The sequence below is a fragment of the Myotis daubentonii genome, chromosome 18, assembly GCF_963259705.1.
Source record: "Myotis daubentonii chromosome 18, mMyoDau2.1, whole genome shotgun sequence".
NCBI lineage: Eukaryota > Metazoa > Chordata > Mammalia > Chiroptera > Vespertilionidae > Myotis > Myotis daubentonii.
Window position 1 is genome coordinate 29,208,376 of NC_081857.1, and position 20,987 is coordinate 29,229,362.

Below are 20,987 nucleotides of genomic sequence, written 5' to 3' on the forward strand. Positions count from 1 at the left end.
TGTGGCTCATGAGCCGCAGTTTGCCAACCACTGAGATAGACCATCCTGGCAGAGGCCATGGCAGGAGAGGAGAAGGGGACAGGGACAGAACCCCAAGGGGCTCAATCACAAACCAAGGAGGAGAAAGGCTCAAGAGTATAAGAACCAAGCACATCCAATGCTGAGATGGTCACGTAGGATGAGGACTGGAGACCGGCCATGGAATTCAGTGATTGAAGGATTATTGGAGTGCCTGGTGGAAACATTTTTAATGGCCCCAGGAAGACCCAAACCGGATCATAGTGAGTTGAGGGGTGACTGGTATAGAAGACTCAGACACAGGGTTCAAGGCCTCGCACCATTGTTGCAAGAAGTTTGAGAATTCTTTTTTAAAATATCACTGCTGTAATTTAAAAAGGGAAGCTTGATGGTGAAGAGGGGGGAGTCGGCCTCACACGGTGAGAGAGTAGCTTGAAGGGGACCCACACTACAGTCTTCTTTCTCCAAGGATAGGGAGACCTGCGTGTTGAGGAGGTGAAAAGGAGCGTGAAGGGAGAGAGCTGCCGGAGATGGGATCGGGTGGCCTCGGATAGGCTGTGCCCTGGTGGCCTGGCTTTCTCTGGGGAGCAGGAGGCAAGGGTGCCTGCTGAGAGCCAAGGCGTGGAATAGAGGTTTTAAGGTGGTGGAGGGTGAAATACCTGCCTACGGGAGTGCGCAAAGAAGCTGAGAGGGGAGGTTAAGGGACTTCCAGGCAGCATTCGAGGCCCAGATGACTGACCTCTGTGCTCTGGTTGTGGTTTTTTGTTTTTTAACTTATTGATTGATTTGAGAGAGAGCGCATGCAAGAGAGAGAGAGAGAGAGAAACATCAATCTGCTGTTCCACTTATTTACGCGTTCACTGGTGGATTCTTGTGTTTGCCCTGAGCAGGGATCGACCCCGCAACCTTGATGCATCAGGATGACACTATCACACCGAGCTCCTGGGTCAGGGAGGTTATGTGGGTTCCCCCCTGGCACATGTGGTAGTCATGCACAGGATTCAAGGGCTTTTTCTGGGCGGGTCAGGGGAAGTACTAGATGGGGAGAGAATTCAGGCCTCTTCAGTAAGTGTCTGAGATGACTGGCCTGGGGGAAGAGGAGGGCCTGGGGCCTCAGGGGGAAGTCCAGGGTCTAAGTCAGGATGCGTTAGAGCAGGGACAGTGGCCAGGAGGGACAGAGAGAATGGGCCGCAGCTAGGGAAGAAATCGGGGATCGTTCCAGCGAGCGGCCAACGTTGAGGGGGATGCCTGCGTGGGAGCAGAGGGGAAGGTCATTAGGACAAGGATTGAAAGGCCAGAGTTGGATGAGTCCTCCAATGAGGAGGCTGCTGGGCCACACGCCTGAGACAGGACCCTGGAAAGGTGTGGCAGAGCCTCTGGGAGGCCTGGGGAGACAGCCAAGGTCCAGTGGTGTGGCTGCCATGGCAACCAGGAACGCCACTGGCCAGTGGGATTTGAGAGGCCCGCAGCCTCCACTGGGGAGGAATGTCCAGCGGGCACGTTCCGTGTGAAGGGGCTGGGAGCCGTGTGGAGAGGAGAGGTTGAAGGGGAAGAGAAGTTCAGGGAATATAAAAGCTGAGTCACCTGAGCAGGTATTATCACCAAGTCCTTCCTGGTTCTGGCCTCACCAGACATGTGACCTTGGGCAAGTCACTGCCCGCTGGTCTGTCATCATCAGCCTGAAGTCAGATGTCCACAGCCCTGGGCTGATGTGCCTGGGGGCCTGGTGCCTAGCGAGAGGCCCATCTGAACAGATGGGACAGGGGCAGGAATGAACCTGTGAGAATGTTGCTGACGGACGGGGCCCTTCCTCGCCTCACTAGTGACCCGGATGAGAAGGGACCTTGACGGAGGCCGCACAGGCCGCAGCCCCCACCTGCGGCCCCATCGCCAGCATTCCCCAGCCCTCAGCCCCGGCGACCCCCTCCGAGGTCCTGTCTCCACAGCGGCCACTCCCCAGCGTTGGAGCTCCGGCCCTGCCTCTCCACCCCGTCACCTCCTGACCCTCCCACCTGCCCCCAAATAAAGGAACCAAAGGTGGACGATGTGAATCTTAAATTATTATTATTGTTTCTTCCTGTCACTTTTACACCAGAGGTGGGGGGTACGGGAAGGGGAAGGGAACAGGAGAGGGGGGTTGCCTCCCCCCCTAAGGCACTGAGTGGAGAAGCAGCAAGGAGGGAGGGTGGAGGCCACACTGTCCTCACTCCCGAGGGATGGGCCCCAGGTCTCCCCAACCTTGGGCTCCCCTATCACCTGAAATGCTAAGATGAGGCCCAGAGCAACCCGACCTCCCCCTACCCCAATATATTACAACATTACTTTTTAAATAGATTCAGGGACTGGTCCCACTACCCTCCTCCCCGTGACCCTCCCCCCCCACGACTGGGGGTACCTGGGCAGCTGTGCAAATGGGCATAGGGGTGCATGGGAGGGAGAGCACCGGGCCCCTGAACCTGCCCCTTTTAAGGAGGGGGAGGGGCCGCGAGGTGGGGGGTGGGGGTTATAGTGCAAGGCAGAGCCCAGGCCACAACGGGGGGTCCAGCACCCAGCGAGGAAGGGGAGGGGGCGGAATTGGGTCGTTAAAAATCTGAAACTAGATCTGGACAAGACCAACAGAAGAGGCTATGTACAGAAGAGGGCGGGTTCGACCTCGGCAGAGCCCGGCTGGCCAGGTTCCGGGACGTGGACTCCTTCCCCGCTCCCGGGGCCCAGCGAGAAGCTCTCTGCGGGCCTCCATGAAGGGGACCGGCTCCCCAGCCGCGCGCGGGTGGAGGTGACGGCGGCCAAGTGGCCGCTGGGGGCGCCCGCCCGCGAGGGGCGCGGCCGCCAGGTGGCGCCGGCGAGCCCGCTCTCCGCCCGGCTCCCCAGCCCCTCGCCGGCCCACACCCAGCGCCGCGCCAGCCCGGGGGCGGCGTGAGTCAGGGGCGGCAGCGGCCCGCACCTGGGCGGGGAGGAGGCGGGGAGGAGCAGAGGGTAGGACACAGCCCGGCCCGCCCTGCCCTCTGGCCCCGGGGAGGGAGCGGCGGGAACAAGACATTCCCTGCCCGGGGACGCGGGAGGGGAGGGGAGGACTGAGCAGAACTGCGGAGCAGCACCCCTGGCTGGGCGGGGCCCCTCCCGCTGCCCCCAGGGGCAGGCGAGCCAATCGGGCCACCCCGCCCCCTGCTTCTCCAGGACCCCATGACTCAGCGCTGGGAGCTGGGCGGAGGGGGACTGGGATGGCTCCTTCCTTACAGGCCCAGGCCCCCCCGCCCCCGGTCGGTCATTCAAGCTTCTACCTTGCTTTCCCCCACCTACCCTGCTTTTGCCGCCCCCCCTTGCACGGTCAGGAAAAGGGAACAGAAACCAGGAAGGAGGGGTCTAGGAAGGGAGGGGCTGTCCTTCACCCCCTGACACAGCCAAAGCCCCAAGGGGCATGGGGGCAGGGCAAGGCTTTGGTCCCAAGCCCCCCACCCCCTAGAAACCCGCATAGCCGAAGAGGGACCCCACAAATCAGAAATACATTATTGCTTCTACTCCCCAGGCACAGCTGGAGACAGGGACCCCACCTTTACAAGAGAGCTGTAAGTATATACATAAGATTATATGGATCACTCCTTGGGAGACCACCCCAATCTGGGGAGCCTTCGCCCCAAAACCTTCTCAGCTTGGAACTGGAATCAGGGCTCTGGGGAGAAGGGGATGAGTTCTGACGCCAGGGCGGTTCGGTGCTCTGACCCCAGCTCTGTCTGTCCTGCAGGCTCCCACTGCTTGGCATGGGTGGCCCCGCGTGTGCTGCTCCAGCCGGCCCCTCCCTCTTTAAGAGGACTCCATGGCACCTTCAGCCTGCGGAGTGGTGGGTGCCCCCTCCTCCTCCTCGTCATCAGGGGGCCCTGGAGTGGAGACGGGGGGCCCGGTGGGGGCCGACTGCTCCCAGAATCGAGACAGAGAGAGGCGGAAGGTGTCCAAGTGGCCGTTGGAGAGGTCGAGGCCCGCGGGGGACGGCGTGGCGGCAGAGGGCGGTGGGTAGTGGGGCGGTGCATCGTCCTTGCGGCGCCGCCGGGTGCGCACCTCCAGGCAGTTCTGGCCCTTGAGGTGGCGCTGCAGGTGGTCCTCCTTGGCGAAAGCCTTGTGGCACAGGTGGCACTCGTAGGGCCGGTCCCCTGTGTGCAGGTGCATGTGGTTCTTGAGGTCGTAGCTGTGCAGGAAGCGGGCTGGGCAGTGCGGGCACGAGTAGGGGCGCTCCCCAGTGTGCTTCCGCATGTGGATCTTCAACTTGTCATTCCTGGCACAGGCAGGAGCGAGGAGAAAGGGGGATGTTCAGGGTGGGGTCCTGGCCAGATTCCCAGACCCTGTCCCACTCCCAGCCCTCACCATTTGCTCCCCCATTATTGCCCCAGCATCCCCTTGCTGACTTTGTCTCAGCTTGGCTGGGCCCTGCCACCTCCTCTTTCATGCCCCACACCCATCCCTCTTGACTGGTCTTCCTATTCCGGCCTCTCTCCTCATTCTGGTCACCCCCACCCCCACCCCCACCCGGACCCTCCAGGATCACCCACTTCCCCACTTCAGGGCTCAGGACTCCTTTCTCCCGCCCCCATGGCATGGCCCCCTGCTGGACCCTCGCCCCAAGGATGCTCACCGAGTGAAACGGACGCCGCAGACCTCACAGGCAAAGGGCTTCTCGCCCGTGTGGGTCCTCATGTGGCGTGGCAGTTTGCCTGCCCCGTGGATGATCTTGTGGCAGACGGGGCACTCCTGGGGCATCTGGGAGCGGCGCTTGCGCACTCCCAGTTTGTCTTGGCCATCCAGGCCTGGTGCCAGGGCATCCTGGTGCAGGGAGCTGAGGTAGGCCATCAGGTCGGGATCGATGGCATCCTCATCCGAGCCCAGCTCCTCTGGGGAGAGCGGGGGCCCCCCGACCTGTGCCAGCCTGTAGGTCGGGGGGTACACCAGCTCCTCCTCCTCTTCCTCTCCTTCAAAGGGCTCATAGTTCAGGGGCCCCTCTGGGGGTGAGGCAGTCCCTGTGGGAGGACTGTAACTGTCCCCCAGCCCACTGCCCCCACTGCTGCCCACTCTGCCGGCCACCTCCTCCTCCTCATAGGTCAACGGATGGGTGGGTACTGCGGGCACCTCAGGTACTAGGTGGTTCGCCCGGGTCCCCTTGGTCTGCAGGAAAGCTTTGCGGGGCTTGCGGCTACGGCGGGCGACAGGCCGAGGGGGCGGTGGTGGAGGCGCCTGTGGAGGGCTGTCTCCACCATTGGGAACTCCCGAGGCCGAGGCCGTGGCCGTGGCAAAGGCCTCCAGGTACTGGCGGGCTCGCTCGCAGTCGTCCTCGTCCGGGCTCGGAGCTTCTAGCCCGCTGCCCTGCAGGATCTCCATGCAGGCGGCGATGACACAGGGGATCTCCAGCAGCTGGGCGGCCTGCAGCACAGCCGGCATGTTGGCGCTGCTGGTGGTCAGTGTGGCTGTATAGGCAAACTCGAGCAGGGCTCCCAGAGCCTCGGGCCCCACGAAGTCCAGCTCGCACACGCCTGCCCCTGCTCCCCCCACGGCTGTCCCGCCGCCACCCCCAGCCCCCATGACGGCGCCACCGCCCTCGGTGAAGAGCTTCTTGAAGTAATGGCTGCAGGCAGCCAGCACGGCGCGGTGGGTGCGGTACTCAAGGCCCTGCGTCCGGATGGTGAGGTCGCACAGGTGGCCCAGCTGGCGCTGCTCGTTGAGGCAGCTCAGGAGCTCACTGCTGTGGTCCGGGAACGGGATCCCAATGAGGTCATCCTCGGGGCTCCCCATCTTCTCCTGCAGGGTCAAGGAGAGGGCAGGTTAAGAGCGCTCAGCCCTGCTGGGGGACCCCGGGAAGGAGACCCAACACCAGCCAAGGCTTATTGGCAGGTACTACGTGCCAGATACCCTCCCACCATCCCTGGAGGGACAACGGTCCATTTCACAGACAAGGAAACTGAGGCACAGGCAGGGGAAGTGACTTCCCAGGTGAAGCAGGACAAGGGTTCAAGCAGAGGAGGAGGGCCCGGAGTCTGTGTTGCTCACGGTTCAGCCTCTGTGGGAGCAGCGGCCTGACTTTCGGGCCCCTGCCTGGGACCCCTCCGCGTCACCTGCCCCACTCCCCAGCCCCGGGAAAAGCACTGGGTGCGAGAGCGGGGGCCTGGGGCCTGATTCGGGCTTCATGAAGAAGTGGCTGAAGGATGCTGGGTGGCTGTGGCGCCGGCCTCAGTCATCGGAAAAGTGTGACGGAGCCTTTCAGCAGCCGAGAGATTCAGGTTGGACCAAGGTCTGCTGGAGACCCGCCAGTTGTTTTAACTGGTTATCTCCCTGAAGCAGGGTGGGGAACCTTTTTTCTGCCAGGGGCCATTTGGATATTTGTAACATCATTCTCAGGGCCACACAAAATGATCAACTTAAGAAAAAGTAGCCTGCTATCTTTGGTCAAACATTTAATTAACTCACCCCTCGTGCCTTGGTAGGGTCAGACCCACCGATTCTGCAGGCCTCGTGCGGCCCTAAAGCATCTGGTGCACAGTAAAGCACTAGGCACAGGGGGAGGCCTCGTTCCAACACCCTCCTCCTCCTCCCCTCCCCCTCCACTAAAAATGCATCTCCCCTTCTATGTCCCCTCTTCTAAAGGCCAAAAGGAAAACAGCTCCCAGCATCCCGTGCCCCCCCCCCCCACACACACATCCTTCCCTCCCCCATGGGGCCAAGGAGCAGCAGTGCTTTGCTGGGGTGTCGCTGGCTCCGGTGCTTCCTGCCCCGCAGATAAGCATCGTCCCCGCCCCTCCCCCACTGCCAATAGGCCAAGTTCCAGTCCCACCCCTCTCCACCTCTGCTACCACCACCACCATCACCACCACCTCTCCCTCTCCTTCTGGCCGGTCAGCAGAGCCTCCCCACATCTAGAGGGCCATCTCCCAACCTCTAGGCTTCCCCCCACCAGGCACGGCCACAGAAGACAGAGTCAGCAGCCAGCAATCCCAAGGCTGGGGCAGGTAGGGGAACGGGTGGTGGAGGGAGTCTGGCCTGGAAGTGTGGAGATCTGCTTCAGGTCTTGGCTCCGCTACTGGCTGCGGAATGAGCTTGGGCAAGTCATTTCTCCCCTCGCGCGTTAATCTCCTTAGCTCTACCGGGAGGGGGTGGGAGGGGGAGCCCTGAGGGCTCAGCCCTTCAGCCCTGACGTTGGGTGGATCTGGAGCCACTGAAGACAGAGTTGGGGCCTGGAAAGAGCTGGGCTCTGGAGTCAGCCAGGCTTGAGTTTGAATCCTCACTCCGCACTGATTAGCTCTGTGACCTTCAACAAGTGATTTCATCTCTGAATCTCCTTCCTCATCTATAATGTGACTCCTAGCATGGTGGCGACGAGGTTAGATGAGACCAAGTGTGGCGCAGTGCCTGACACAGCAGGGGCTCAATAAAGGCCCTGGCCTTGGGAGGGAGAAGCCAGGCCTGGCCTGAGGGCAGATTCCACTGCACAAGCTACTTGGAGACAGGTCTGGCTCCCTCCCTCAGTCACCCCCAGGGAGTCAAGTTACTACCAGCGACATGACCTTGGACAAGTCACTTCCCTTCCCCGGGAGGCCTGCTTCCTGGGCTGCATGAAGGACTTACCTAGATGATCTTTTTCCTATGTCACTCCCAATAGCTGCTCAGCCCGGGCCAGGGATGGGGAAAGGTGTTTGGGGGGGAGGAGTTGGTAGAGTCAAGGGCCACACGTTTCCTCTTTAAGACATAAGAACTGCATTGTCTGTGCCTGCCTCCCTGCCTGGCACCTCCATGGCGATGCCAAAACTGCGCCGAAGCTTTGAGTGGGTAGCACCCACGTGTCTATCTTGGCTCCTAAGCCACACCTAAGTGGCCTTAGAACAGTCCACCCATTCCCACCCTAAATCCCCAAATCCCTTCTCTCCCTCTAGGCCAACCCCTGTGGGAGCTCTCCCAGTTCCCTTGGGCTCTCCTGCCTGAACATTACAAACAGTACAAGTGACGAATGGCTCCCGGACTCAGGAACAAACAAAACCCAGTGGGCAGAAGCAGCCGCGGCCACTTAAGCAGCAGTGGCCACCCTCCTGGGCCCAAGCAGATCCTGTCCTTCCAGAGGGGGATGGGTGTGGCTGTCCTCCTTGTCCATTGGCCGGGAGCTGGACACCCACAGGCACGTGGCTCATCCCATCCCTCTCGCTCCCTCCCACCCCACCCCACCCCACCCATTCCTGCTGCTAACGAAGCCCGCCTCCTTTCTCCCACCCCAAGGCCAGTCGCCATGGCAGCTCGGTGTGGCGGGGGCATTGACTGGCTGACCCTGCTGTCAGGTCAGAAGCTCAGGCTGGTACACTATACAGTTCGCACCAGGCGTGGGTAAGGGTGGGCAAGGGTGGGTATTTAACCCTTTAGGTCCAACTCCAATGCCCATGCCACCAGGTAGCAATGAAGGAGGGAAGAGGCAGAGGACACAAGACACACGTGGGAAGGGCAGGTATTCATATGGTTCTCGAGCTTCTGGGAAACTCCCCCAGTCCTTACCCAGGGCTCTGGCATCCATGCCAACTTAGGTGCCACCTGGAACTATGCTGGTGCCAACCAGGCCAAGGGGGCACTCCTAGCCCCATCATCTGGGAGGGGTAGATGGGGTGGAGGCCTCCCCCTTCTTTCTGCCAGGGTGGGGCACTGGTGCCAGGATGCCCACCCCACCTTGGGCACCCTTCCCACCTCTGCATCCCAGAGGGCCCAGCCCCCTGACGCCCCAAGAGGGCGGCCCATCCCCACCCAGCCTGGCATGCCCCCTCTTGCTAAGACCTTGTGGGCATGGGCGTGTGGTGGTTGGGGGGGCAGCTGTGCCAGGGAACCAGGCGAGGTCTGTTTGGTCTGTTTGCCTGGTAGGGGGAAGAACTGGGGGCCCCGCCCCATCACTCCCCCCTTTCCTGCCACCCCCCCAGGCTCCCCTCACTGTCAGGCCTGCTAGACCGGCCAAGCCAGTGGGCAGCTCTCTTGAAACTGGGCCCTGAGTCAAGCCTGCCCCATCATTGGTGGGGGGAAGACTTTGGGGCAAGAAAGGTAGGAACCCCTATCGCCTACCCCTCAGTGCCCAGGGGCAGCTGCCAGGGCGCGTCCACCACCAAGAACCACGAGGTAGAGAGAGGGCAGTGAGAAGGAAAGGGCTTGGGAAGGAAAGGAGGCCAGAGCTCTTTCCAGGGCCGACCTCGGGCAGTGGCCAGTGCAGGGATGGGGGCACCAGGGCCAGCACTGCTGGCTCGCACAGCTGAAGAGCTGGGATACGAGGCCCTGAACAGGGCAGCTGAGTAAAGCTGGCCCCCCTTCCCCGCACCCTGGGGATTAGGGGAGTGAGGCTTAGTGTGGGGGGCAGCAGGCGGAACCAGGATTAGCAGCGGAGAAAATAGATATGGGCCCGAGACACAGGCACACAGAGCCCCCCCTCCGCGGGCTCCCAGGCCCCCACCTCCCCGCTCTGCCAGGGAGCCCGAAGGAGCCTGGTCAGCCTCTCCAGGTGCAGCGGCCGGGGGCGAGGGCGGAGGAGGACCAGGCTGTGACACCCTCCTGTCGGGGGTGATGGGGAGACCTACGGCTCTTCCCGGGGCCTTGGCACCTTGGCCGGCCCCCCCCCCCCCCACTTCTTTCTCCTTGCAATCCCTCAACTCCCACCCCACTCCAGCCTCGGGTTCTCTTCCTGTTTTTTTTTTTCTTTTTTTCTTTTTTGGAACTAAGTTTGCACGAAGCCAAGGGCTTTGGCCTGTGGCTGGACCAGAGGGTTGGGGAAATAGGACAGCCAGTCCAAAGTCCTCAGGGACCCAGGAATCCTAGTTTCCCCAGCGTCTCCCACCCCCTCCCAGGGCCTCTGGGGCCCAGGGCTGAAGCCATCTGGACCGCCTAGCTGGGGAGGCAGGGTGAGGGACGGAGGTGAGTCGCCGATGGGTTCGAAGGGCTTCGCCCAGGGATGCCCAAGGCATGTCTGGAGCCCTTCTTTCGCCACCCCAGCCCCTCCAAAGCGAGTGCAAGACTTCCCCATCCCCCATACGCTGCTTCCCCCTCCTAACCTCACCACCCCCAGCACTCACACTTCCTGGGGGCCTAGGCGGGGAAGGGAGACCGCAAGCCACGCCACGAAGGGGAAGGAGGCAAGGGGAGCCGGCTTCCCGGTGCTGTTGGGGCTAAGCTTCTCCTCCCTCAAAACCCCCAATTCCTGGGGCTTCAACTCCTGTCTCGAGGGAGACCTCAGTGTTCCCTCCCACTTTCTTTTCCGTGACACCAGCCCTCGCCCACCGCCTCTCCGCCCGCATCAGGGTACTATGAGGAAGATAAAAGATGGCGGAGGGAGGGATGGGGGTACCTCCCTCTTCCCCAGCCTTCCCCACTTTATCTTGGGGGACCCCTGCCCATCAGCCACTCTCCACTCTTGGCCCCTTTTCTTGGCTTCCTGTTCTGTCCCCTTCGTGCCTTCTCCGACCCTTGTCCTCTCTCCATGACGCATTCTCCTGTCTTCCTTCAGCCCGTGCCGGCTCCGGCCTCCACTGCCACCGCTGAGTCTGGAGGCCTCTCCCTTCCCCTCCCAGTTCTCTCTCCCAGGTCTCTCCCACTTTCTCTATTTCGCCCTATCCAAGGGTCCCTCCCCTTCTCCCCAGGCAGCCTCAGCAGAGAGAGGGACAGAGGAACCCAATCAAGGCCTGGTCTTGCCCCGGGATGGCCGCGTTAGGGCACCCATGCCTCCCTTCTGGATGAAGCACAGGACCCAAAATCGGGGGGCCAGTTGGGGAGCATGGGTGGGGGGGTACAGTGAAAGCGGATGTGGGGGGGCGGGTAGGACAACCTAGGCTTCTCTGCCCGTCAGAGTTTCCAGCCCTGAAGCTGCTGGACTTTCCCCAGAGGGTGCCCACCCTGAGCCAGGCAACCGCCCTTGGACAGACCGTGGCCATCAGGGTTCCCAGCAGGGTCCGCCTGAGAGTGCCAGCTCCTCTTAGGGCCTGAGGAGATGGCACAAGGTGCCAGGGTCTGCCCTGTGCCCACCCCCTCCCCCCAGCCTAGTGTCTCTGGCTGGGTAACTGAGCCGACTGGTAATCGCACACCCGCCAAGCCGACAGCAGAAACCTGAGCCCCCCAGCCCCAGAGGACACCCCAGCTCGATCCCCGGAGCCCGGCTCCCTGCCAGCCTGTCCAACCTCCCGTCCTGGCACCGCACAGCAATCCCGGGCTCCCGCAGGCCCCTGCTTTGGCTCGGCGGTGCTGCTGGGTCCCCAACACACGGAAGCTTCCCCCCCCCCCCAACGCCAGCTCCTCAGAACCTCAGCTCCCTAACCCCCAGAGAAGTTCGGACACCCTCTTCCAAACCTGTTTTTCAGTCCCTCTCTGACCCTTGTCCAATTCTAGGCCTCCGAGCCTCCCCTAGGGCCTGGTCTCCCAGCGCGGGCCTACTCACCTGAACGCTGAGGGGCCTTGCCGGCAACTCCTCTTGGCCCCTGGGGGGGAGCAGGTTGGGAGGGGTGGGGGAGGGCCAGGCTGGGGGGTAGGTAGGGTGGCTGTTCCCCGCTCCAGCTCCCTCCTTCAAAAGGGCCGCCCACGACCTGGTCCAGCCCCTCCCCCCTACAGCCTTAACTCTCTGGGTGCTCTCCCCCCTCCCCCCAGCTTGGAGGGAGGGGTTACCAGAGGGCTGGCAGCGTGGGAGAGGGCCTAGAGTCTCTGCCTGTGGTGCCCCAAGCCCCAGCTGTACCCACCCCCGCCTGCCCTTAGTCCTAAAGGGGGAAAGAGGTGAGCAGGAGGAAAGGTAGGAGCTAGGACAGTCCAGGAGGACAGAGGTGAAGAGGAGCAATGGGAGAGGCGGCTGGAGGTGGGACCAGGAGAAGGAAGAAGGGAGGGGTGGGGACAGGAGGTGGCTGTGGCTAGAAGAGGGAGGAGGGGAACCTTGGACAGTCAGTGCCAGGGTGACAGGTGCCCAGGTCCCAGCCCCTAGGGGCATGTGGTGGGATAGGGGACCACAAGGAGGTCCTCCAGACCCCAGTAGGGCCCTCAGCCCCCTTGGGAGGTGGCCGAATTCTCTCCACCCTATACTGGGCTGGGGCCCTTAGGGGCTGGGCAAGGCGGCACCCCGCCCTCCCCATGCCTCACCCCAAACCCACTCACATACCACAGTTCCTTGCTCGGGCGCCAGCCCCTGCCAACCAGGCCAGGGGGTAGCACTTGTGCCAGCCCCCAATGGCCAGGGGGACCACGGGGAGAGAACTGGCCGGTGGGGGGTGGACAGATGGGGGGAGCTGTGGGCACCGAAAGAGGAAGGAGCTGCAAGGGGGCATCTGCTGGGAAGGGCGCCTAGCCCCACCCCTTGCGCAAGCAAGCTGCTGCCACCCTGGCCGGTTGGGTGGGACCCGCCTGGGCCTGAGGGGCAACTCAGGAGGGCTCTGAGCCCAGACATGGGTGGGCCACAAGGTCCCACTTAAACAACACCAGTGGTCTCTTATTCCTGGAATGAGGGGCACCCTAGTGTCCCCCACACGCTAGGCCATCCCAAGTCCTGTGGATGCCCCCCAAAATATCCCTTCCCCTTTCCCCCCAACAGCTGCTGGCTCAATGCCGCTGGCCTGCTGCCCCTCACCAGCTCCCGTCCCGGTTGGCACCTACCCACCAGGATGCTGGCAGTCGTGCCCTCTCTCCCTCCTACCCCCCTGCTCCCAGCGCCCCATGCCAACTGTGGGCCTGGGGTGGGGGAGGGTCACCCCTGTGCCTTGGTGCCAGCTAGGCGGGCCCAGGCCCCTAGGTCCTACAGATAAAACCCAGGACCCTGTTCTCAAACAACCTCGAGGCAGCACATGGGTTAGGCCTGCAGTAGCCCAGGAGGACAGCCTGATGAACGGTTATTGAAGGCTCCGCGCCCCAAGGTGGGGGCCTGCCACCAGGCGCCAGCCTCCCGGCATTCCCCCTGCCCAGGCGTTTGCTTGGGCACCAAAGTCCCTGCAATTCCTGAGAGCCTTAATGCCAGAAACCTAAGAGGGCGCGGGGTGGGGCTGCCGTCTGCCCTTTGATCCCCATAAAGGAGGGCGCCAGCCTAGAGGGCAGGGGATAGGGAGGGAGTCCACGGGGCCCCTCCATTTCACCCCTGCCAGGGGCAGCAGGGCAGGGTGTGGGCATCTCTTGGGTGGAGTCCTAAGGTGACAATGGGTAGCATGTCTCAGCAGGGGAGATGGATGTCAGTCATGGGAACATGGTGTCACAGGGGAATAGGATGACGAGAACCAGGTAGGGGGAATGCAGAGGGTGCCCGTGTCCCAATTCATCCCAATCCTGGCATGTATTTCCACCCAGAAACATTTCCAGATTGAACCCAATTGAGAGATCAAGGACTACAACTCCCAGTATGCACTACAGTTGTTTTGCATACACCTTGGGAGTTGTAGTTCCCTTGAGAAGCCCTGAGCGCTTTCTTCTCTTCCCCAGAGTCCTGCTGATGGGGTGGGGAGGGCAGAGCAGAAGACCTGGTCACTAATCTCCAAGGGGACTGTGTTTAGGAGAGATAAAAGGCTGGGAGGTCCATGATGGGGGGAGAGAACCCCTGCTCCCAGGCAAAGGGGGAGGAAAGGAGGAAGGAAGGAAGAGAGGATGTCTGTTGAAAGGGGCATATGGGTGGGGAGGAGTGGGGGGGCAATGGAAACAGGAAGGAAACCAAAGCCAGAGACATGAGGTCGAAAGCAAGGCTTGGTGGAGCCCCACTCCGAGGCCTGGTCGGGACAGGGACGGCATTTCCCCATGCCAATCTGGTGGCCTGGGGAGGCAGAAGGGGAATTAGTAATGTCAAGTGACAGCAAACTGGTGTGTTTGCAAGGGGGTCACTGGCGACGTTTGCCTGTCACCTGCGCTCTCTCGTTTGGGGCACCCCAATCCCTGGACCTGGCACAGGTATTTGGTGGCTGGGAAGCTCTGAAGGCTGATTGGGTTCTGGAATACTAACAGGCCGACAAAGGGGCCAGGGGACATGAGGGACAGGCCTGAGGGGAGTTCGGTGGAGTGGGGACAGGCCCAGGTGTGAAGTCAAGGCATTGTGCTGGCAGATGAGGATGCTGTTTATCCTCCAGGGCCTACCCTCAGGGCCGAGGCCATGCAGCTGGGAGGCTTCATGGAGGAGAGGGCTGAGATGCCAAGGCCACCGGCCTCCCACCCACCTCGAGAGCGAAGAGGGGAGCCCTCTCTGGTCTGTCTCCCTGTGGTCTTTGCCAAGGGGAGTTCCCCCCGGTGCCAGGAAGCCTGTGAGCATTAAAGGTGCCTTTCCTCAGTGCGAGTGGAGGTTAGAAGTGGCAGAGGCTCTGCTTTGAGACCACTTTGCTTGGCTCCTCAAGGCTCTAGGACAAACGCTTCCAGGCCCCAGCCAAGACTCGCCAAGACCTGGGTCTGGCTGGGTGGGGTGGGGGTGGGGGGTCTTTCGTGCCCTTCCAAAGCCCTTGATGGTGGACTACAGTAGTCCTCACCCCTTCCCCCCAGTCCCCCAGGCCCGCCTTGGCGCCTGGCCGCCTGTGTGTTGGCAGGACTGGGGGTGGGGGGGCGGCGAGGCAACTTCAAACTGTCCGGGCAAAACGTCAAGTTTACTCACGAGTTTACTCAGCAGAAGGAGGGGGAAGAGGCCAGGGCAGGCACACCCCATGCCAGGGTCCTATCTGTCCCCACCTTCCTCCCTCACCCTCCTCTTCAGCCCTAGGCCAAAACAGGCATGGGCTCCAAGGCCTGGTGCGGAGCAGTCCCACCTCGCAGAAGGTCAGGGAACCAAGCACACCAGAGGCCGGAAGCCCTGAAGCAGGCCTGGAGGCTTCTATCAGAGGGCAGTGCCCGGCCTGGAGTCCACTCACTACCCATCCTGGGGCTTCGGCGCTGGGTTAGAATTGGGTCTCTTAGACACCAGGAGGACGCAGTACCAGGCCAGGCCTCCTCTATCTGAGCAGTCCCCTAGGCAGTGACTTCTGACCCCAGATGCCCAGTCCCTGGCTGTGCCTCAGGCAGCATAATGCCATCTGGGCAGCCATAGAAGCAGGGGCTGCTGCTCTCAGCCTGGGCTGGGAATGGGGGACTAGCACCCTATATGACCTACTTCCCCTTCCTCTCCACCTGCTTTCATTCTCTGCTTCTCTGCCCCCAGCCATCACTGTCCCCTCTGAGGCACCCGGTCCCCCATGCCCGTGCTCGCCGGGCCCCCCTCCCCCACCCTTCCCCAGGGTGCCAAGTGCAAGCACACAAAGGGCCTGATGGTGCATTGTTAGCCCAGCCCCCGCTGCCCGCCGCGCCCTCCTGGGGCAGGCACTAGGCCAAGGAGGAGTTGAAGGCCCTGGGTGCCAGGGGGCACCACAGGGAAGGGGGACGAGGTCAGCACCTGTCTCCCGGACACTGGGGTGCACATCAGCCGGAGCCCAGCCGTGATGAGAGCGCCTCCTCAGAGCAGGCCTCTCTCCTTGACACCTGAGCCCAGTGGGCACTGCCTTCTTTCTTCCCCAGAGCCCCTTTCCAGTGGCATTAACCCCTTCCTGACCCCTGTGCTCAGGCTGGGGGAGGTGTGGTACCCAAGGGAGGGGACAGTGTCTGGGGGTGTCAGCCGGCTGCATGGTGCCCACAGCAACCATGTAACAGAGGCACGCTGGGGGAGCTGGGTCCCGGGGGCCAAGGCCAGGAGGCACTGACAGCGATTTCTTCTTGTTTCATCAGCTGCCCCGGAGGGAGCCCCCTGCCCTTCGCAGTCACCCCGAAGGAGGAACACGAACTACCACCCAAACTCGGTCACAAGCATGTCCCTCTCCAGACCAGCACAACACTCCCCGTGCCCACTCTCCACTCCCAACCTGATGCCCACTCCATGCCAGCTCTCCCAGCAGTGCCAGGCAGGTACAGGGGTGACCAAACCAGTTGGTGTGTGTGTGGAGGGGGGTGGGAGCAGGAGGCAACCCCATAATCCTCCAGGCCTCACCCCCCCCACACACATACGTCCCCAGGGAACAGAGAGTTCCTATCCTGCTTTAACCCCTCGCTGCCCAGTCTGGCTCCCCCTGCCTCCGATGAACTGTCTCCCTCTCCAGAAATAAGTTGGGGGAAGGGGAAATAGCTGCGCTGACTCATTCCCATTCTCAGCTGCAGCTAAGGGTCTCTCGGGCATCAGGGTGGGGGTCAATTCAAGAATGCCCTCCACCTGGCCCGGAAGCCAGGACAGCCTGCTGGTCTCCCCCTCTCCCCAGCACCCACTTCCGGTGTCCCAAACTAGGTCAGCAGCGCTCGTTTCCTGTGGGTCAGCTCGCACCAGCTCCTCTGCCCCTCCCCTGCTCCGGACCCAGGCTCCCCCCTCCCAGGGCGCCCCGAGGTCTCACCACGTCTCAGCCGCCCTTTGATACGTGGGGGTTGTGCGGGGCGGGGGGCAGGGACCCGCCCTCTCTCCAAACACCGGCTGGGCCGGGGCGCCTGGGCAGGCACGTGTCCGGGCACAACCCGCTGCCCACGCCGCCCCCCCCTGCGGCCCCCCCTGCTCTGGCCGGGACACGTCGCTCGCTGACTTGGGGTGGGGTGGGAGGAGGGAAGGCTGGGAATGGAAGCGGCGCCCCCCGCCCCTGGCAGCCCGCTCCCGGCGGCGCGCGCTGTGGGCTCCGCCACGCCGTGGCGACCCCCACTCCAGGCAGGGCAGGTGCGCCGGGCGGCGGGGTGCGGGCGACTGAACCCCTCCTCGGCACCCGCCCTCGCTCCGGGTCGAGGGGCCCGAGCGGGCTTGAAAGGTGGCGGCGGGACTGCAGCGGGCGGGGGGAGTGGGACGGGGGCCGGCGGAGAGAGGGGTCGATGGAGGCTGTCGCTGCGCCCCCATCCCGGGCCCGGAGCGCGGCTCTGGAAGCGCAAGAAACCGAATAGTCCGGCTGGTAACTTTCCCCGGGCCGGGCCGCGGCTCTCCGGCGCTGCCCCCACCCCGCATGCAACTGGCCCGGGGCCAACCCACAGCGCCAGGGGGCGCGGGGGGCGGGGAGGTGTTGTCCTAGTTAGAGTCCGTCAGCCTTTCCATTCCCTCCGCTCCGCGGGGCCGAGGGTCTCCCCCTCGAGTCGCCAAGGGGACGGGGGGCGCGCTCGGCGCCGCCTCGCCCTCTCGGCATCCCGGGGCCGCCGGGCTGTCTGATCCCCGAAGTGCAGAGAAAGTTTCTGGGGTCCCTCCGCCGCGGGCGGGGAGCGGCCGGAGCGCCTGCTCTACCTTTCCTCCCAGTGAAAACCCATTCCAAAGAGCCGAGGTCCCGGGAAGGCGCTGGGAAGGGGAGTGGTGGGGACCTAGCCGGCATGCGTGTGCGTGGGGGGGTCCCACTCACAGGACGGACGAAGGACACTGCAGTCGTTTGGAATCCGGGGGACCCCGGGCCGGGAGACAAAAGTGGGGTTCACTCACCTCTCCGCCGTGGGGACCGCTGGCTGGAGCTGCCGAGGCACAGCGCGTGGGGAGAAGCGCGTCCCCCGCCAGGCCCGGGGGCTCGGGGCCCTGCTCCGGTCCTGGTCAGAAGGCCGCGGTCAGTCGCGCGCCGCGCTCTGCTGGGGGGCTCCTCCTCCGCAGCCCTCGGCCTCCTCCTGCCGCCCGCCCCCCCCTCGGTCGCGAGAACCGTACATTCACCTGGCTCCCACCCGCCCCCCCTCAGGGCCCGCCTCACCTGTCCTGCTGTCTCACCTGTCCTCCAGCTTGCTTTCCCCCCATCCCTCCCCTCCCTCCCCCCGCCCCCTGCCACCCCCCAAACTCCCCCCCCAACCCTTAGCAACACCCTCTGTCACTTCCTGGTTTTTCACCCGCCCCCCAGGCCCCCCTCCCTCCACCCAATAAGGACATAAACTTCAACCCCTTGGTCCAGCCAGTCCCTGCAGGGCGCAGATGGGTCCCTCCCTCCCCGCTCCCTTCTACCCCGCTCTTCCTTTGCTCCCCGAGCCTTTCCCACCCGCCTCTTTTCCCACCCGCTTTCCTCTCTATCTCTTTCCCCCTTCACCTGCCACGGTCCCTTTCCCTCTCCCTCTCTCCCTCTCCCTCTCTCCCCTCTAGCCCCTATCTCCCGCAGTCCACCTTAACGCGAGCTCCGCCCCGGGCCCCCATCCAGCCCTCCGCAGCGGCCCCGCCCCGCCCGGGCCCTCCACCGCCCCGTCGGCCCATTGGCCCGAACACCCGCCCATCCCCACTGGGTCCCGCCCTGCGTTCGGCCAGGACCGGGGCGGAGCCGAGGGGCTGGCCTGAAAGCTGGAGGAGGAGGGGCAGGGGCCGGGGGGCGGGGGTGTCCGCAGCGGCCGGAGAAACGAGCACCCCCTTCCAGGGCTCCCATTCCTCCAAGAGGGGTTTTCTGTAGGGTCGGCACCTCGGAAGGGAAGGGTACAAGAGCTTACAGAGAGGCCAGGTTGGGGCGAGGCGGGGACTCAGGGGATGGAGCGGGGTCCCGGGAGGGGCTGTAATCAGGTCAGGGCCCCGGGAAGCGGGGGGAGGGGAAGCCACCAGGCCCTGGGCTCCAGCTCCTACGCCCCATCCCTCCTCCCCCAAAGGGAGCGGGGGAGTAGAGGCTGCGAGCACCCTGCGTCCCTCCCCACGCGTGACGGCGCCCCGCGGGGAGGGATCGGCGCCCTGGGCAAGCATCCTTTGCGCTCCAGCCGCTGCCACTGCGGCCTTGGCATTGTCAGAGGGGAGGAGCCGGGATCGCGAAGATGGGGGGGTGGGGGTAGGAGTGGGGGGGGAGGGGGAGAGGCCCGCTCTCGCTCCAGCTCCGGGCCTCCAGTCCGCGGCTTCCCGAAATGGAGAAACTGAGGCTCCGAGCAGGAGGGACCTCTAGATTGGGATTCGCGGAGAAGCAGGTGGGGAGGGGGCTGCCCGGGCATTTTAGGACGTGTGGGTTTGGAGGGGGCCAGGATGCGACACTCGGGGCCCCCCGATGGAGGAAGGTAGCCGGTGAGGGACACTTCCAACTGGGCCTGCGGTGCTGTGTACCCCAAAGAGCCCCTCCCCCCCGCTAATATCAAACGGAATCCCATTCGGACACCGCGGGCCCGGTTCGGCTCCCCGCGGCCGGCCTGGACGAACTGGGTGGGACTCGCTTTCTCCTCCCCAACCCCCTCCGCAGGGGGCCTCCCTCCCTTTCCAGCAGGTGGCTCCGCCGGGCACCAGCTCAACCTGTTGGACCACAATGGGCGGTGCCAGTGTGGCCCTGGCCCTCACCCGGGCTGACCCGAGATCCCCGCGCAGGGGAGGGACAGCGTGCCGGCCCCTCCCTCCTCTTTCGGCCGTGACTCAGCCTCGGAGCTGCTGCCGTGTCCCAGCCAGGGGCGGAAAGTGTGAGGCGCCCCTGCGGGCCCAGGCCAAACCAAACAGCCCCCCACCCCAGACATTATCTCACTGGAGAATTAGGGGGGCTCTAGGAAGGAGGGGGGCAGCGGCAGGCATGGGGCGCAACCGCTAGGGGAATCCGCTCCGGGTTTTCCTCTCGTCCCTGTCCCCCTTGGGTCCCGAGGCTGGTCACTACTCCGGGTTTTCTTCTGGGCCCCGCCGGTCAGATTCCGGTTGTCGAGGGCCCGGCCCGGCGGGGTCCAGGCCAGGCTTTCCCCCTCCCTCCTGCAGCCGTCGGGGTCGCGCTGGTCTGCGGAGCGGCTGTACCAGGGCCGAGGCGGCCGTGCCAGATGCCCCAGTGCCAGATGCGCCCGTGCAGTGCAGAGGGGGCTGCTTCGGGGAGGAAGGGGCACGGCCGAGGGAACGGAGGGCGGGAGCGTGTCACCGGGAGGGCAGAACCAGGCCTCCGCGGGCAGTGGAAGGGCGGGCGCCTCGCTTGGCACCAGCCCGTAGGTACAGATAAGCGGACGGCGCCCGGCGCCTCGGGCTCGCCCCGTCCTCCTCTCCGCGGGGTGTGCCCCAGGTCGTGCTGGATCCAATTGGATCTTTCTGGGCCGACCTGCCATTCCCCGCTGGATTCTCGACCCTCCCGGGACCTCCCGAGAGTCCCTCGGTGACCCTCCCACGTTTCGCTTCGTCTGGTCCACGCATCTCCCTTCCTCGCCCAGAAGTCGGGGGGGAATCCCGACTTGAAATTCCCGCCTACTCCCCAACTTCGGGCCCTCAACGCCCCGAACCACCGAGACGGCTGCGGCCGGGAAACGCGGCCGGGGCCGGGCCCCGCTCCCTCCCCCGACCGCGGGCCGGGCCCCTGGGGCCTCCGCCACCCCCGCCCCGCCCCCAGCCCTGACTGGAACTGGGAACCCGAGGGCAGGTGTTGGGCCTCCTGGGGATAGGGGGCGTCCCAGCGACGCCCGTTCTAACTTAAATCTCCAGGCGGCCAACTAGGTATTCATTTGGGGGGAAGCAGCAGGAGGTGGGTGAATACCCGGAGAATGAAGTGCTTGACCACAGAGAAGGGGGGCCCGGCGGGAGGTGCACCCTCCCAGGGAGACTGCTACCTGCGCTGCGAGCGGCTGCGGAGCCGAGCGACGGCTGCTGGGCCACGTGCTCCAAAGGGCATCCGCCGAGGAACGCGAGGCCTTAGACTAGAGCCTGGAGGAGGGAGGTTCTGCCTTGGGGGGGGGGGGTCCTGAGTGAGTGGGTCTGGGGGCCTGTTCTGGAATGTGGATGTGGGGGGCCGAGCTGGAAGTGGAGCGTCGATCTGCGCCAGGCGCCCACCTCTTCCCTGCTGCCCCCCTTCCCCCCGCTGCCTCCGCTTCCCTCGAAAAACCCGCCGCCCAGGAAACCGCTGGGGGCGCTCAGACCGCAGCACCCCCAGCTCGCCGCCCCCCGGCGCCCCACCGCGACCGCCCAACCCACCTGAAGGGGCCGTGGCTGCGAGGGTTGCCCCCCTCCCGCCGACTCCCCCCACACCTGCGGGCGGCGCTATTTATAACTCGGCGCCGATTCCGCGCCTCCCTCCGGGCGGGCGCCGGCTGCCTCGCCAAGCTAATCGTCGCGGGGATCTCTGCGCCCCCCGGGGCCGGGGAGATAAATTTAGCTTCAGGAAGTTCGGGGGAACATTTTCCAA

At 64.1% G+C, this 20,987-nt stretch overlaps 2 protein-coding genes across 6 annotated transcripts in view; one reads left to right on the forward strand and one right to left on the reverse strand.

The window, feature by feature from the left end:
- Nucleotides 1-3,513, forward strand: part of DCST2 (DC-STAMP domain containing 2) — an 11,478-nt gene extending 7,965 nt beyond the window's left edge. Inside the window, exon 15 of the mRNA XM_059675049.1 lies at nt 1,842-3,513. Within this exon, the coding sequence (XP_059531032.1) occupies nt 1,842-1,866 (25 nt within the window). The 3' untranslated portion in view covers nt 1,867-3,513. The remainder of the gene's footprint in view (nt 1-1,841) is intronic.
- On the reverse strand, nt 2,066-17,729 carry ZBTB7B (zinc finger and BTB domain containing 7B). 5 transcript variants are annotated; one of them, XM_059674358.1, is made up of 4 exons: nt 17,652-17,706; nt 17,396-17,496; nt 4,643-5,799; nt 2,066-4,285 (listed from the first exon to the last, which is right to left on the reverse strand). In XM_059674358.1, exons 3-4 carry the CDS (start codon nt 5,791-5,793, stop codon nt 3,820-3,822), a joined length of 1,617 nt encoding a protein of 538 aa, XP_059530341.1. In that variant the 5' UTR covers nt 5,794-5,799; nt 17,396-17,496; nt 17,652-17,706; the 3' UTR covers nt 2,066-3,819. The 5 variants fall into 5 exon arrangements, with proteins under 5 accessions (XP_059530341.1, XP_059530342.1, XP_059530343.1 ...); XM_059674359.1 differs by having other exon boundaries at nt 17,669-17,687; XM_059674360.1 differs by lacking the exon at nt 17,396-17,496 and having other exon boundaries at nt 17,652-17,729.
- Between the last annotated feature and the right edge of the window lie 3,258 nt (nt 17,730-20,987).

Coding starts and splice junctions, on each gene's coding strand:
- ZBTB7B (XM_059674356.1), bottom strand. CDS start 11,974: ATGCCCCTAGGGGCTGGGACCTGGGCACCTGTCACCCTGGCACTGACT. Junction 5,800..11,437: donor CAAGGCCCCTCAGCGTTCAG/GTGAGTAGGCCC, acceptor TTGACCCTGCAG/GAGAAGATGGGGAGCCCCGA. Junction 4,286..4,642: donor TGCGGCGTCCGTTTCACTCG/GTGAGCATCCTT, acceptor TGCCTGTGCCAG/GAATGACAAGTTGAAGATCC.